Raw genomic sequence first — 18,185 nt, 5'->3', positions numbered from 1 at the left:
AGGGATATAATCAGTGATTTAAAATTCAGAAGATAAAATTTGATTTTCTGGAGTTTTTGGTTGTTTTCTGGGTATCGTTGCTAGTAGTGTTAGATTCCATGATGAGTCTTCATAATTTTGGGAAGAACCCCCAACTTGGTAAATGTAATGCAACCTGCTAAGTTCAAGAAAGTCATACAAAGAGCTTATTATTTGAGCCATTTATTTTAGGGTTGGGTTGTGTGATGGTTAACATTGGGAGTCAACTTGATTGGATTGAAGGATGCAAAGTATTGTTCCTGGGTGTGTCTGTGAGGGTGTTGCCAAAGAAGATTAACATTTGTGTCAGTGGACTGGGAAAGGCAGACCCAACCGCAATCTGGGTGGGCACAATCTAGTCAGCTGCCAGCACGGCCAGAATAAAAGCAGGCAGAAAAATGTGGAAAGATTAGACTGGTTTAGTCTTCCGACCCTCATCTTTTCCCTTGCTGCCTGCTACCTGCCCTCAAACATCAGACTCCAAGTTCTTGAGCTTTGGGACTTGGACTGACTTCCTTGCTTCTCAGCTTGCAGATAGCCTAATGTGGGACCTCACCTTGTGATCGTGTGAGTCAACACTCCTTAATAAACTCCCCTTTATATATATATTTATCCTGTTAGTTCTGTCCCTCTAGAGAACCCTAATACAGTTTGTTTGTGTTTTCAGAGACAGAGTCTTGCTCTGTAGCCCAGGCTGGAGTGCAGTGGCATAATCATATCTCACTGTGGCCTCAAACTCCTGGGCTCAAGGGAACTTCCAGCCTCAGCCTCTCAAGTAGCTGAAACTACAGGCATTTGCCACCACACCTGGCTAATTTTAAAAAAAGATTGTAGAGACAGGGTCTAGCTATGTTGGCCAGACTGGTCTTGAACTCCTGGCCTCAAGCAATTCTGCCTCAGCCTTATAAAGTGCTGGGATTATAGGCATGAACCACCATACCTGGCCTAAAGCCATTTATTTTTTGTTTCTTCTTTTCCCTTCCTCCCTCCCTCCCTTCCTTCCTTCCTTCTTTCTTCATTCTTTCCTCACTCTCCCTCCCTCCCTCCTTCTTTCCCTCCCTCTCTCTCTCCTCTCTGCTCTTTCTCTTTCCTTTCTCCCTTTCTCTTCTTTCTCTCCTTCCTTCCTTTCTCCCTCCTCCCTCTTTCTTTCTCTTTCTTTTCTTTCTTTCTTTCTTTTTTCTTCTTTCTTCTCTCTCCTTCCTTCCTTTTCTCCCTTCCTTTCCCTTCCCTTCCCTTCCCTCCTCTCCTTCCTTCCTCCCTTCCCCTTCCTTCCTTCCTTCTCTCTTTCTCTTTCTTTCTTCTCTTTCTTTTTTGTCTTTCTTTCTTTTTCTTTCTTTCTTTCTTTCTTTCCTTCCTTCCTTTCTTTCTTTCTTTCTTTCTTTCTTTCTTTCTTTCTTTCTTTCTTTCTTTCTTTCTTCCTTTCTTCCTTCCTTCCTTCCTTCCTTCCTTCCTTCCTTCCTTCCTTCCTTCCTTCCTTCCTTTCTTATTTCTTTCTCTTTTTCTTTCTTCTCTTCATTTCTTTTCTTCCTTTCTTCTTCTTGCTTGCCAAAAAGAGATCTATGCTGAGCAAGTTGTGGTGTTGAAGAAAACCACTTAGCTCAACACACTGATATAAAAGCAGATGCAGGTGGAAATACAACCAGAAAATACTGGAGGAGATATTCCAATTTACAGTACTGAAAAATAGCAAAGGATTAAAGAGTATTCACATTTCTTGGTAAACACTATAAGAAACTAAGTTGATTGGTAGTATGGAGAGGGCATTATGAAGATCTCAAAGAAAGTTATCTTCTCTTAGCAATGTTCTCATTCACATGTAAAAATAAGATCTGTGGCCAGGCGCAGTAGCTCATGCCTATAATCCCAACACTTTGGGAGGACGAGGCGGGCAGATCACAAGGTCAGGAGATTGAGACCATCCTGGCTAATACGGTGAAATCCCGTCTCTACTAATATACAAAAAACAGTCAGGCGTGGTGGTGGACAACTGTAGTCCCAGCTACTTGGGAGGTTGAGGCAGGAGAATCAGTTGAAACTGGGATTTGGAGATTGCAGTGAGTCCAGATCGTGCCATTGAACTCCAGCATGGGTGACAAAGGGAGACTCCGTCTCAAATAAAAAAAAAAAAATCTGTGTAGGAAGGTCCCACTGGTACCCAGAACTTATTTTCAAAAGTTTGTAATATCAAATTTAAGTGTTTTATAGTAAAATAGGCAAAATTCTGAGGTGGCACTCATGATTTCTGCTCCCTGGCATTTATCCCCTTGTAAACTCTCCCCCTTGGGTGTGGGTGGGACCTTTGACTTGCTTCTAGATGACAGAGTATCTAGGGATTTTTCAGATGTAATTAAGGTTCCAAATTAGTTGATTCTAGAATAATAAAAACGCATATAACTGTGGGCAGGCCTGGGCCTCTTCCTATGAGTTTCATGAAGTAAGCAGCCATATTGAGGAGCCTACATGGGTGAGAGGTAATTCCACAAGGTCCCTAGGACCTGAGAATGGTTTCAAGCCAGGAAAAACCTGGAACCCTCAGTCCTAAGGCCACACACACAAAAAATGAATTCTGTCAATAACCTGAATAAGCTTGAAAGACAGTTATTCCCCATTTGAGCCTACAGATGAAAATCCAGCCTGGTCAACACCCTGATTGCAGCCTGTGAAACCCTGGGCAGAGGATCTGCATAAGCTATGTCTAGAAACATGACTCACTGTACTTTGAGATAATAAATATGTAACTTTAAGTTGCTAACTTTGTGACAATTTTTTATGCAGCATAGAAAACTAATCCGCATAGCTTCAAAATTAAGAGGCCTTGTATTTGGACAGTTGATTCTTATCTGGTTTGCTACATCCTCTCCACTTTGTTTTGCCTAGTGCAGCTGGAGTGTTCATTTTTTAAAAATGCAAATATGACATCTGCTTTCCTTAAAACTCATTTATGATTTCCAGAGAAAACGGAATTGTCAATATTGCCCTGCATGGTTTGTCCTTACACTCTATGTTTCCCTTTGTTATCTGTGCTCTAGTCATACTGGCCTTATTTTAGGTTCTCAGATGCCCTTTATTTTCTTCTGCCACAAGGCCTTGGCACTTGCTGTTCTCTCTGCCTGCCACATTCTTTTCTACGCCTTCCTTCACTTAATTATCATTTATTCTTCTCATCCTTTCTTCATATCTCCACTGTCTTTTCCTCAGGAGATTATTACCCTGAATTTCCTAATTAGATCAATACCCACTTCCATAACTCTCACAGCACCATATACTCTTCTTCATGGCTATTCATACAAGTAAAATTTTACATTCATTATTGTGCTTATTATTTTTCATATTCCCATGAAAGCAAGCAACTGTTTCTGTTTTGGTTTACCATTTCATTCCTATACCCCTAGCACCTAGTGTTTTGCCCTGCAAAGATTAATAAAATATTCAAATAATTATAGTAATAAATAGCATTCATTGAGAACCATATCAACCCACTTTAATAACATAAAATCTATAAGGAAGATATAGATTAATATACTATTAATATTTGCAGATTAGAAACTGAAATAGAAAGAGAATAAGTCAATTTTCTAAGGTCACACAAACAGTAAGTATTAGAGTTGGGATTTGAGTCCAGGCATTTGCAGCTCACATCACTACTTAAATATCCTAACTGAGGATTTAGCAGTACTGCATGCTTCCTCCTATGGAAGGTGATCCACACATACATATTAAGTGGAAATGAATGCATGGTGTGTTCCTGGAGGGCATTTGTTGTCTGTTTACTTGCATGGCAGCCTGATGAGCACAGCTGCCTGAGACATGTGGACGTTACCTTCCTATTGAGTGGAAGAATGTATTATATGTAGATATATAGTTTGTATTAATATATTTATATATATTTATTGGAAGTTTACTTTTATATATGTTTACCATAAATGTAAATAATAGAAGTAGCACCAGTGTTCCTAGAAATAAACATATTCTGTATATATTATTCCATATGTATCCTATAGAGTATTAGCTATATCTCTCTTTTTTTCTAGGACCAATGGTGCTACTTCCATCATTTTTCATGGTTTTAACTGTTTTTCAAATAAATGTTCTGCCATATTCCAAAGAAGGTTGCTCTTTCTTCCAATCTCATTTTAAAGGCTAAAATTTCACAAATGTTGTCTTTTCTGGCTGCAGAAGTGGCTTGTTTTCAGGAAAGCATAATGCTTGCATATATGTTACCTTTTTCAAAAAGGTGAGGAAGCAGATAGTTTTACAGTCATAGATGGATTGTTTGCCATTTTTTGGCATGGTTCTTTATGTTAAATACAAAGAGATCACTCATAACCAATATTCAAATGTGAAGGTGTACAAATATCTCTGTGAAAGTAACACAGTTTATAGAAGCTAGAGGGAGGAGCACAAATGGAGATCATAAGTAAGGTTCTTATGCCTTTCCATGTCACTGTCAATGGCAGGTCATTTGCCAGGATTCCCCTAGTCAGCTGATGCAGAAGACCTGGGAGGTACGGGGAATGACTTGCCATGTCTGAATTACTGAACACCTCATTTTACATTATGACAAATGCCAATGTCTTGCAAGAGAGCTCAGGGGTCCTTAGCAGATGCTTTCATTTTAGTGCCAGGCTGAATGCCAAGACATCAGTTCACACTTCCCTGAATCCCTTGTCTTTCTTTTGCTTGAACGAAGACAAGAGAAAACATTAGGGGCAAAACTGAGGCACCTTTATCACCTTTCAAATGACATGTCCATCCCCATCTTAAGAAATGAAAGAGACAATCTTTCAGAAATTGTTGGTTTATTTGACGATGGAGAATAGCTCTCTCTGAGGGTCACCTATTGCTATAGAGGGCAAAAAGGCAATCTGAACAAAGCAACTATGACACCAGATTCCATGGAGTGGGAAATTGCTTCAGTGTTTGATGAACACTGAAGAACATTGTGTTCTACATTTCAATGTAGAGCATTTCTTAATGGTCTCACACCAAGTCTGAGTGGAACCAAGCTTGACGTTGACTTGGAGACATAATAAAAAGGATCATATAGCAGAAATTATAGTGTTTTATCTAGGAACATGTTTACTAATTCATTTGTTTGAAGATAAAAGATACCTTATCAGCTTAATTTTATTCTGAGAGAACCTAACTTTAATATTTGCAAAATTCAGAACTTAATCATCTTTCACGTTATGTTAACCAGGTGCAAATCTTGAATGCCAAATAAATGACATGCATGCCACCATTCCTCCCACCCTCCACACTATTATCCATGGCAGACATCACTAGTTGATCATGACACAGGTTCCCACTGAACCCACTCCATTTCAACACATCACTCCAGTCACCCCTCAGCCAGTCTTTCTTTTCTCACTCAATGGAAAATGAGGCCAACTTACATATATGTAAAATGTAAGCCAGTGTTTCTCAAACTTAATGGATTTCTTTATTTCAGGATTAGTTTTCAATATTTTGATACACATATAATATGCTATTTATAATGAAATAAAATACTTAGTACTTCAATAACCCACATGATCACAGAATCCCATTTTAATGCAATACCTGCCACCTACCACGCCCATGAATTCCTTGGAACACCACTTGGGAGACATTGCTAGAGTACCTTACCAGTCCTGGAGTTTTCTACTTGTGGCTTCTGATGTTTATTGGTGATCCAAGTGGTCATTCAATATTTTGTAATCATTATTTTTTTTTTGTAATGGTGTAGATTTGAATTAAATGCTGTAAGGCTGTGTATAAGAGCCACTCAGAAAAAAAGCCAGCCTAAAATGTCACACAGTACTAACATTTCAAAGAGGATTATTTTTTGCAAACTATCTTCCTTGACCATTTACACTGAGCCAAAGTGTTCTAAGAGCTTACATCGCATTTCAGTAGAGTGATCAGACATCTCTGTTTATGCCTGAGGCAGTTCCAGTTTATGCCTGGTTTTTCATTGTAATCATTAACAGTACTCCATTTTATGATCCAAAGTGTCCTCCTTGGATGATAAATTAATTAAATGACCTCCCTACCTTTAATTTTCAAATGATTTATGCTAATGTTGGTATTATTACTCCCATTTTACCAATGATAAAATAGGGCTCAGGATATGGAAAAACTCTTTGTTCACACAGCTAGTGCATAGCTGAGACAAGATTCAAACTAGTTTGGTCTTACTTCAAAGTTCATGCTCTGGAATGTAGTAACTGCTCATTTAAATACATAATGTCACTAAATACCCACAAAATTATGTAAGGAACATTATCATCTGCATTGTGAAGATGAGAATATTGAGGAAAGGATACACTACCATTTATAAATTTGAGGTCTAAGGTATTGAGAATCTTACCCTTTGTGTTCTTTTATGTGGTTGCCCTACTTTCAAAGGTGAACTCCACAAAATAAGGCAGGCCAACAAGTGTAGCTGACAGGTATAGCTACAGAGAGGGCTGTGAATAGGGGTTCATATCAGTTCTGTGCTAATCAGCTGGGATTCACTAAATTAGGCTTATGATGCAGAGCTCTGTCCTAAATATTTATCCTTTGGAAAAGCAGTATGAAGCGAAAATTCAGGTAAGTCCAAGTTATTAAAATCAGACACCCTGAGCTTAGAGAAAACAAGAAGGAACTCAGATGAGCAAATACTTAGTGCACGAATAGAATATAATGACTCAGATTACAAGGTCATTCTCATTAGAAAATACTGAGAATAGTCTCATTTTCTAAAAATTAGAGGTTCCATTGGCAGAATACTTCTAATGTTGATTTATGAAAATGTATTAGACTCATCAATTTTTTGAATACTGTTTTTAATGATTCATTTAAACTTAAGCCATATGCACTTCAAAATGACATTCACTTATTCTATTATAGGGGTTTCTAACTTTAGAAAATTCTGTATAAAGTTAACTGATTTTATTTTAACAACATAGCTTTAAGTATGAGTCCCATTTTACTTTATAGTGTAAATCAAGGTTTCCCAGTCTCAAAACTCTTGACAGTTTGGACTGGATAATTCTTTGTCTTGCATATTATACGATCGATGTTCATCAGCATCCCTGGTCTATACATACTAGATGCCAGGAACACCTCTTCCCCAGTCATGAAAATAATAAATGTCTCCAGATATTGCCAAATGTCCATAGCAGCATAATTATCTCACTTAAGAATCTACCAGTTTAAATGCTTCCTCTTTGTTATACTAGAAAATTGACTAGGTAGAAAATAAGCAAGTTAATATTCAAAATAAAACTTTTGATAACATTCAGTACCAGTTCAAACTTCTCTAGAACTCAGAGTGCTGGTAAATTTAATAACCTAAGGAAGGGGATGGCTCTTGGCTTAAGTTAGGAGTAATGGTTTGGGAATATATTTAATTTGAAGAAGGGATGATGAAAAAGATAAGATATACGAACTCTGAAAATTCAATTCAAAGAAGTCTTCAGAAGATTTTACATTTGGGCCTTTCCTTTCTGGCAGTGGCTATGGCTCTTTTAGAAATGCTGCAAATCTCCAAGGAAATGTCTTATTTCTTTTTCTTATATTTGGGTGGGCCAGCCCACAGAAATGGAGGCTTAGTGTGTAAAAGGACATGCCAGTTCTTGAAATGTTGGATGTAAAACTATGGACTGAATTTCCAAATATCATAATCAAAAGCACTTTTTGTTAGGGATTAATCAAGCTACCGTATTATTTTTTTAAACTTGAGCTTATTTTGAGAATGTTAACAGTTATAAGAAACCCATGATAAGTGTTTTGTAGCATGGCTTTAAATATATATTCTTGTCACTGTTCAGAAGCTAGAAAAAAACAATTGTGTTTATATGAGCCCTATACAGTAATATTAATCAAGTTTATTTATTTTAAACAATTTTTGGTAGACTTCCCCCTTTAAACCAGTAAGCAGAAAAATTTATTGGCCAATACTCCTCTTGATCTTAGCCAAAAGGCCGAGAAGCAATTTTATTGGCTAATTCTTATAAATTTACTTTAAAAACTCAGACATAGCTTTAAACGTCCAATTTATTTGTGGCATTTGTACATGAAAATTATATGATGATAAAATTGCTTTCTACTCTAAGCTAGTAAATTGTTTCTAAGAAATAGGTTGATAAAATTGCAAGTCTTAATACAAAGGTAGGTTGTGAAAATGTATATTAATTTGAGATATAGAAAAGTTTTCAAATAATAATGTTTTCAGGGTTATATGCAAATAGACACTAAATAAGACAAGGTTTCTGCAAACATGAGGTAACAATAATGACTGGAACTCTGAATGTGAGAAATCCAGAAAATGAACCAGCTACTTAAAAAGCAAACATGTGCTAAGTAAATTTGTATTTTCATGGTTATTCTAAGGAGAGGAGGAATAATCTGTTGAGGTTAGTGCCCTCAAGCAGACCCCATAACTTTGCTACACTGCATTTAACTCCTCTGTGCTGTTTTCTTTTAATTTTCAAAATGGAAATTAGCTGTTTCAGTGGTGAAGTGCATTGTAAAATGCGAGAATTTTCAAATAACGCAATTACTCTATGGTATGTTTTAATAGTAATATACCCATATGAAGCAGGTATAATGAAAATAAATTTTGCCAATAACAAATTCTGAAATCTGAAGGTTTGTTTCTGCTTTCATAGTATGAATTTGCTTTAAAGAGGGCAGGCAATCCAAATGCAAGCTTGCTTCACCCTGAAAGCAAAATGTCCGTAGATTCGTGAGTTTCATTATAATAACCTGGAAATGAGAAAATAGGAAATGTATTAGTGAATAATAACTCATCAATTTAAATTGATTAATTGGCATTAAATCACCCCTGTACATAAATCTTTCTACAGAGCAATCAACTTTAGCTTGAAAAATACATGTTAATCCTTTCAGAAGAAGACAATGAAATATTTAAAGAATTCTGATTTTTAGACAAATGATACCTTCAAGTCCCTAACAAGGCTGCCTTAGGTTTTCTAAAAAATATACATAGCTAATATTTTACCTTCTTTAATGATCTTTCTTGCAACAGAAACCAAATTCCTTTTCAACTTGGGGTCGAGCAGGTAGCTGAAAAAAAATAAAGATACAGAGCTAGCATTTCTCGATTTGTCTCTATTTTAAGGTTGAACAAAGAAATATGACAAAGTTATGGTTGTCTTTCACAGCCACGGAAAAACATCTTTGCAGAGACAACTGGCAAGACAATCTTCCATTTTAAAAGGAAACAGAATCATTGTAAAGTTCAACTGCACCTGAGTCCTTGAATTCAAATTTTCTTTCCATTTTGAAAGAGAACAGTTTAAGCATTGGGAATTTGTATTCTTTTCCTCTTATTCAAAATCTCCTCTCCAAAATATATGCCATGTTTGTGCAATCCTTCAGCTCTTATAGAAAACTCTTTGGTTGATATTTTCATAACCCCTAAGGCCACAGTGCACCCCACAATTTTCCTACATTTGAATGAGTCTAATGAGTCTATAATATATATATATAATATAGTGTATATATATGCATATATACACATACACACAGCTTGGTGGGCTACAGAAGAATAAAAAATGCAACTGCTTCAATTAGTTTTTAAGGGTGAATGATTTTTATGTTACTTATGACTTATTTGAAATATACAAGGAGCTTAAATTAAAGGGTTATTAAACTTTGGAAAATTAAAATTCATTCATTATAAGAACTTAGCAAAGACTCTAATTCAGGATTTTAGCAAGAAAGCCAGCTGCTACATGACTGTTGGTAGCAGCATAAGTGTGTTACATTATATATGAAGATAGTTGGAATAACATTATTTTTATGAAGAAAAATTGTATTCAGGACATTATCAGTGTTGTCTTGGATTGGTCTTGGTTTTCCATTGCTGCTGTCTTTGCTTAGTGTTATCATTAGCTTCTCGTTAGCAATTTATTTTCAGTTAACTCTATGATGTGAAGTAATGCATATTTAAATCAATAATATTTTGGGGCTATACTTTCCCTACTAACGTCCTAGAGTTTAAGGACTGTATACATTGTGATTCAAACACAGTAGACTTATCATATTTCTATTGTTAAAACACATGTATTGATAATTCCTCTAAGATTTTTTGGTCTGTACATGTTGAATTTAGCCACACTTTGGCCTCAGTGGCTTTTTCCTTTGAGTTCCCTCTTTGTTTTTTTTCCAAATAATTTCCTTAAGTAAATGCTCATGGATTTTGCACACAAAGGCACACCTAACCTATTTTGTTCATATTTGTTAGACTGTCTAAAAGCATAGACAGGATAGAAGGCGCTCATGTTCTTTTTTAACGAAGTTATTTCTTTGCATTTTATAGAAATAAAAATAAATACAACCTACCTTATTGCTGAAGTGTACATTATAAAACATATTTTCATTGTGGGCAGTTTCCTTACCTAGAAATACAAACTCAGTTATTACCTCTTTATTCATTCACAAATTTGATGATTCATTTATTCAGTACTTCTTAAAAATGATTTCTACAAAGGTAGGATATGGGTGAAAAGAAAAATTATTAGAAAGATAAAAGGGGGATACCGAAAAGGCACCCTTGGCATGTGCTGTTAATTTCTCCTGACCATGTGGATTGACTTGGGTAGGATACTGAGGACCTACAGGAGTCACTTGAGTTTAGAAACAATCTTTCCAACACCTCTGAGTAACAACCTCCACTTGATTACTCCTTCTTCCTTTTCTTTTCCACGTTCACCAGGATTGGCCAATTACAAAACACACTTTTCCACAAAAACCTGCGCCTTCTACTCCCTGCTCTCCTAGACTACTGCTCCTCCTGCCTTTATCACTGGCATTCCATTTCTCATCCCAGCCACAGGGCTCAGTTCTATGGCTTCTTCATTCTCACAGTCAGTGGTTTGGTCCAGGCTATGGAGAGTTGCTTCTAGAATATTCAACAGCTCCCTAGCTGACCTCTAGCTCCTCCTTACTCTCCCATCAGCACACAATTCCCCCATCACATGGAAATGAGTTACCCTCTCAAGTGTTTCTCAAATTTCATTTGCTTTATCAGCAACTCCCAAGTATCAAGCACGAGCTTCCATTTACATATATCGTTATCAGTCTTTATAGCAATTCCCCATGGTACCATGCTTATCTACATTTTGCATATGAGAAAACCGAGGCCCACAGAGCATAAGTGACTTGGCACAGGTCACAATTAGTAAGTTGAGAACAGCAGGATCAATCAAGAATTCCAAACTCACGGTCCTTTTATTATGTTATGGTGCCTTCAGTGTTTCTATTTTATAGTCGCTTCACATTTATTTTGGATGTCAAGCTGTTTTGCATATAAATATAAAATCTATTTGAATTTTTACACTGACTTGCTTAATCACATTAGGTTTACATTAATATTGAAATTGATTTACTCTGTACTTTGTTTTAGTCTTAGATCCTTCAATAAATACCAAGCACTTACCACTTGGATGGTGCACAATGGTGAGTTTATCTGGAAGACAAAAAAAAAGCATGTTCTACTGAGTTTTGTTCAATATTTATCTTAAATTCTCTCTCTCTTCTTTTTTTATTGTTGGACTACTTCTTGTCTTTGAGGTTGCTATGAAATCTCACAATCTGATCTAAAAATATCAACCCCAAATTTCTCTACCTCCAGCCACTGTGAGTGAAACCATGCCTTTGATTACTTTTGCCCTTTTCTCTCCCAACCTTTGTCTCAAGATATTATGATTTTAGATATGTTTGACATTAACACAAGCTTGCTGCCCTGCCTTGATATTCCCATAGCTTGAGCTACTTCATTCTTTTTAAAAATCAACTTTATTCAGGAATAATTACATACAATTCAATTATTTATAAGGAAAGAGGTTGATGATTTTTGAGAAATACATATGGCCATGTACCCACCAACTTAATTAGGATACAGACCATTTTATCTCCATAGAATATTCCCTAATTCCCCCTTATGTCAATCTTCACTCAAACATTACTCATGGCACCCCCTGATCTGATTTTGTTGCAGTAAGTAGCTAGCCAGGTATGAGCGAGGCAGGAGAGAGCTCCACACCACCCACCAGGAATGTCAGGTGACAATTAGGTGATCGTTCAGCAGTTATCACACTGCCTTTCTAAAAATGATAATTGGCAGCCTGTGCCAGGGAGAGGGAATTTGCTGATGGTCCAGAGTTGTCTCACTAAAGTGATAATTGATCACAGGTGCCAGGCAGAGGCAATTTCCCAATCAGATAAAAACACTTGAAATTGGTAATCAACTTCCAACAAATTCTCAGTAATTAGGTGAGTGAGCTCCAGCATGCACATTAAGAGATAAAATGGTGGAGTATGACCTTCCAGGGGCATTCCACCGGAAAAGAAAAGAAAGCCTCAGGTAGGCATGCATACAACTTTCTGAACACACTGCGCATGCTCACTTCCCAAGTGTAAGGAGGACACCGTGCATGTGGGCAGTTCACCCTTAGGGAAGAATGAAGGGAAAAGGGTGCAAGATGCTGGAAGTTGGCCAGCATATAAAGTCTTAGGATCAAGGTTAAACAGGGAGCTTGACCTCCACAGTGCCTGCTTGGGTCTCTTTCAAATGTGCTTCTCTTTCCTTCCTGCTCTAAAGCTATTTAATAAATTTCCACTCCTGCTCTGAAACTTGCCTCAGTCTCTTCTTCTGCCTTATGCCCCTCTGTCAAATTCTTTCTTCTGAGGAGACAAGAATTGAGGTTGCTGCAGGCCTGTATGGATTTGCTGCTGGTAACCTGGATATTTGCCACCCCTAACAATTTCTACTTCTACAATTTTGTCTAGATTAGTTTTATCTAGAATTCCAGATAGATGGAATACTACAGCATGTAGTATTCCTTTGTGTCTGATTCCCTTGTGTCTGATCTGTCCTTTTTATCTGTTATCTTTCACTCAGTATGTGTAATGTTTGTGAGATTCATTTATATTGTTGTTATAATAGTAAGTATTCCTTTTTATTGCTAAATAGTATTCCATAGTATAAATATATCACAGTATAAGCATGTATTCTTCCATTGGACATTTGCATATGTTGTAATAACCCAGTTTAATTGTTTCCAGTTTGGATATTATGAATGAAACTGCCACGAACTTTTGTGAACAAGTCTTTGTGTGAACACAAGCATTTATTTGTCTTGGAAAAAAACCTGGAGTGGAATGACTAGGTCATATGGTAAGTACATATTTGACTTCTCCACAGTTATCACTCCACTTTATATTCACATAAGCAATGCATACAATGCATATCAAGTTCCACATCCTAACCAACAGTCTTCTGAAATGGTAATTCATTATACTTTTTGTGTATTGGTATATCATTGTAGTTGAATTTGCCTTTTGCTAATGGTTAATGATATTGAGCATCTTTTCACATGCTTCTGGGCCATTTGCTTTCATAAACTAAGACGTGGGTACTAGATGTGCTCCTTGATACTGGGCTGTCACTGCCTCTAGGTCCTCTCAGCTGAAAGAGTTAAAGAAATATACGTACTTGTACACAAAACTATATTTCCATATTTATCTCTCTGTAATTATTTGTTATACTTTTACTTCCAATTCCAGTGCAATAACATAACATTCATTCTAGCCCTTCTTCTTTCCTTAATTATAACTGATTTCCCAGACAATAAAAAACCTGGCTCTCATTATCCATAATACATTTTTTTTTGCTTATATTCCATTTTGCCTCCTATCTCTGCCTTGTCCTTATTTACTGAATAAGTAAAATATTAACAAAGTTCTAAAAGTGAGAATTGTACAAAGAGGTATACTCAGAGGAGTGTGGAATTTTATTTTTTGAGTCAATTTTAGCAAGTTTTGTTTTTCAAGTAATTTGTCCTTTTTGGTCTAAGTTGTTAAATGTATTGGCAGAAAGTTAACTATATATTTTCTTAGTATCTTTTTTTTTTTTTGAGATGGAGTCTTGCTGTGTTGCCCAGGCTGGAGTGCAGTGGAGAAATCTTGGCTCACTGCAAACTCCACCTCCTAGGTTCAAGCAATTCTCCAGCCTCAGCCTCCGGAATAGCTGGGATTACAGGCACATGCCACCACGCCTCACTAATTTTTTGTATTTTTAGAAGAGACAGGGTTTCACCATGTTGGCCAGGCTGGTCTTGAACTCTTGACCTCAGGTGATCCACCTGCCTCAGCCTCCCAAAGTGCTGGGATCACAGGCGTGAGCCACCGCACCCGGCCAGAGCCACTGTGCCTGGCCCTTAGTATCTTTTTAATGTCTGTAGGATCTGTTGTAGTAACCCAATTTAATTCCTAATTTAGGTATCTTCTTGACTTTTTTTTTTTCCTTGATCATTCTTCCCATGGGCTTATCAAATTTATTTATGTTTTCAAACAACTTACTTTTGATTTTATTTTCTTGTTTATCTCTTTCCTTTTTTACAATTTCTGATCTTAATTATTTCTCTCCTCTTACCTCTTTTTGAAGGTTTGCTTTTCATTTTCTATTTTTCTAAAGTGGAAACTTAAATCATTGACTTAGAGCTTTTTGTTATTTTCTGGTATAATATTTATAGTAATACATTTCCCTTTAGTTAGAACTGTTAACTACATACTTGTTTTACCTGCATTTCACAAATTTTGATTTTTTTTTCATTATTATCCAGGTTGAAATACTTTCTTATGATTTCTTATTTGACCCTCGTGTTATTTTGAATGTTGTGTTTAATTCCTAAGTATATTGGGAGATGTTCTAGATATATAATTCTTAATTGATTTCTAAATTACTTCTGTTGTGGTAAGAGAATATAAGATTCTAAAGGACTGAAATGTTTTAGAGAATATACTCTGAAGATTTCAGTCTTTAGAAATTTACTGGAACTTTTTTGATCATCATCTAGCCTATGTTTCATCTTGGTGAACCTCCATGTATACCTTTAATAAATATGTATTCTGACTTAAAAAATTTTTTTGTGTAAATGTCAATTGGGTCAAGTTAGCTGATAGTGTTGTTTAGGTCTTCTGTATCTTTAATGATTTTTGTCTATTTGTTCTATTAATTAGTAAGAAAGAAGTGAAAACATCTCTGAGTACTGTCAGATTTTGCTTCAGGAGTTTTAGTAAAATTCATATATATAATATAAAATTATTTTATATAATGCAGGTATTTAGAATCGCTCTATCTTTCTAGTGAACTGCCTTTTTATCTGTATGTAATATCCTTGTTTATCTTTTGTAATACTCTCTATTTTGAAATTTTTCTTGTCTTATATTGATATAGCCATGCCAGCTTTCTTATGCTTATGTTTACTATTGTCATAGGAACATTTTACCATACTTTACTTTCAAACTCTCTGTGTTTTATATCTAAAATACATGTCTTTTAGACAGCATAAGGTTGGATGTTGCTTTTGTTTCCAGTCTGAAAATGTCTGCTTTTTAAAAGAAGCATTTAATTCAGTCACCTTTAATATAATTATGACATGGCTTAGTTAAATACCACCATCTTGTTCTTGGTTCTTCACTTTTCCATTTTTTTATGTTCCTCTTTTTCTACTTTCCTGCTTTATTTTTGGTGAATCAAATAGTTTTTTAATAATCTATTTTATTTCCTTTATAGGTTTCCTAAGTATAGTTCTTTTTATCTATTTTTTTTACTGATTTCTTTGTATTTTTAAAATAAAACATGAATCTTTAACTTAGATTTTGAGACAGTAGTATACCCCTTAGTACTTCATGCCTTATAGTTGACACATCATACTTCTTACTTTACCCTTTCCTCTTCCTACTTTATAACTGAATCTTTACATTTTACCACATAACAATTTTGGAAACATATAATTCTATTTATCTGCCTCCACTGTCCTTTGCATGATTGCTTTCATATTTCCTTCTTCATATTATATAACTTCTAACTTAAGTTTTATTATTTTTGCTTTAAACAATTGTCTTTGAAGTAATTTATGAGAAAAAGGAAAACATAATATTTTATATCTACCTGCTTTGTATAATTTTCAGTATTCTTTTTCCCACAGATTCCCTCAGTGAGAATCTGAGTTTGTTTGTTAATATCCCTTCACCTTGTATGATATTTTTAAGCATTTATTCTACTGTAATTTTGCTATGAATTATCTCATTTCATTTATCTTAAATGTCTTTATTTTATCACATTTTTGAGGTATATTTCCTCTGGATTTAGAATTCTAAATTTTTTAGGACTTTAAAGATGTTATTGGCCGGTCGTGGTGGCTCACGCCTGTAATCCCAACACTTTGGGAGGCCGAGGCGGGTTGATCACGAGGTCAGGAGATCGAGACTATCCTGGCTAACACAGTGAAACCCCCATCTCTACTAAAAAATAGAAAAAATTAGCCGGGCGTGGTGGCGGGTGCCTGTAGTCCCAGCTACTCGGGAGGCTGAAGCTGGAGAATGGCGTGATCCCAGGAGGTGGAGCTTGCAGTGAGCCGAAATCATGCCACTGCACTCCAGCCTGGGTGACAGAGCGAGACTCTGTCTTGAGAAAAAAAAAAAAAAATTGATGTTATTGTATTGTCTTTAATCCTCCATTGTTTCTGATAATAAATTATTGAATTTTTTTTCCTTTATATGTAACGTGTGTTTTCTCTGGCTGCTTTCAAGAATTTCTTTTTACCTTGCCTTAAAGTAGCTTGAAAATAAATTGCCTAGAAGTCCTTCTTTTAACAGTTACGCTAATTTTGGTTTTTAAAAGTTTTTTCAACAATATGCAAGTGGTTTGCATTAAATTTGGCAAGTTTTTGGTCACCATTTTTTAAAAAATGTTTTGCCTCTTTTCACTCTTTTCTCCTTTTGGGTTCTAATTACATGCATTTTAGAAAGCATTGTGTTGTCCTAAATGTCGCTGGGACTCTGTTCATTTTCAAAGTCTTTCTATCTCTCTGAAAATCAAATTGGATAATTTCTATTGGTTTGTCTTAATTTTGTTTAGTAACTCTTAATTTGTCATCTCCAATTTGATAAGAAGTTCATCTGATTAATTTTTATTTATTTTATTGTACTTTTACTTTCTATACTTTCTACTTGGTTCTTTTATATAGTTTCATTTTTTTTCTGCTGAGATTTCCTATTTATTCTCTCCTTTAAACCACATTTTTCACTAATTCAGTGTTTATAAGAGGTGCTTTAAAGTCTGTTTGCTAAGATCAACAACATCCAACATCTCAGGTTCCGTCTATAGTTTCTTTTTCTTCATTAAGATTACAGTTTCCTGTATCTTTGTATGTCTTCTTTTTTTAATTGAACACTGGACATTATAGATAATGTGTTGTATATTCTGGATTCTAGAATATTCTTCTGATGACAGTATGTTCTCGTTTTAGTAGGCAGCTCAATTACTGTCAAGAACTTGTATAGACTTAATTTTATTCTTTTTCATCATGGGCTTTTTGTGATAGAAAGCCCAAACTGTTTTCTTTTTAAGGCCTTGAGTTTGTAGATTCAGTCAGCCTACAAACTCTGTCTCCCAGATAGATCTTGTTGGGGCTTGGTTTGAGATTTTGTTAGGGCATGTCTAGAGTAGATCTTACTCTAAATCATAGTTCTTACTCATTACATCTTTTGAGTGTCACAGCAGAATGTCAGGTATTTTATGGAGATGTTAAGATCTCCCTAATTTGACAGGGCCAGAACTTAAACACTCCCAGGCTGGCTTTTCCTCAACTCTGCTCAACCTCTAGTGTCTCTCTTTTGCTTTCAATGCCCTAGAAGTTGCTGTCTTGCATGCCTTGACTGTCTTGCTTTGCACATATGCAGCTCATCTCTCAGCCACAGACTTGTGGAATCCTTCCCACGGACCTCTTAGGCTACCTCTCTACACAGCCACCTGCTCTCAGTGACCCACCACACATATTCTAGCAGTTTCAGCTGCCCTGAACTAAGATCTCTGTCTTCTCAGTTCAACAGAACTTCTTTGCTTTGCTCAGAGTGTAGTCAGGAAATATTCCTCTGGCAGAGACCTGGGCCGTAATGAGACCCACCTCAGGAGTACTGCTTGTCTCTAGAGTCTTTGGCTACCTACTGTCTGCCTCCTAATATCACTTGCTTCATATATTTGCCTAGTAATAGTGCCCTGTGCAATAGAAAGATTTGTGTAGTATTATTTATTCCAGTGCGGCTGAAAGGAGAACTAATTGATTCATAATTAAGGCACTGATAATTAAGAGCATTGATTCTGA

At 35.9% G+C, this 18,185-nt stretch overlaps 1 protein-coding gene across 1 annotated transcript in view; it reads right to left on the bottom strand.

Moving 5' to 3' along the window:
• Positions 1-7,537: 7,537 nt before the first annotated feature.
• Positions 7,538-18,185, bottom strand: part of BANK1 (B cell scaffold protein with ankyrin repeats 1) — a 315,422-nt gene continuing 304,774 nt past the window's right edge. Inside the window, exons 14-17 of the mRNA XM_054485718.2 lie at positions 11,453-11,482; positions 10,357-10,412; positions 9,011-9,075; positions 7,538-8,754 (exon numbers count right to left, since the gene is read on the bottom strand). Of these exons, the coding sequence (XP_054341693.1) occupies positions 9,016-9,075; positions 10,357-10,412; positions 11,453-11,482 (146 nt within the window). The 3' untranslated portion in view covers positions 7,538-8,754; positions 9,011-9,015. The remainder of the gene's footprint in view (positions 8,755-9,010; positions 9,076-10,356; positions 10,413-11,452; positions 11,483-18,185) is intronic.

Source organism: Pongo pygmaeus, chromosome 3 (assembly GCF_028885625.2).
Source record: "Pongo pygmaeus isolate AG05252 chromosome 3, NHGRI_mPonPyg2-v2.0_pri, whole genome shotgun sequence".
Classification (NCBI taxonomy): Eukaryota; Metazoa; Chordata; class Mammalia; order Primates; family Hominidae; genus Pongo; species Pongo pygmaeus.
The sequence above is the reverse complement of the archived record's forward strand: the minus strand, read 5'-3'. Positions and strand labels throughout refer to the sequence as shown.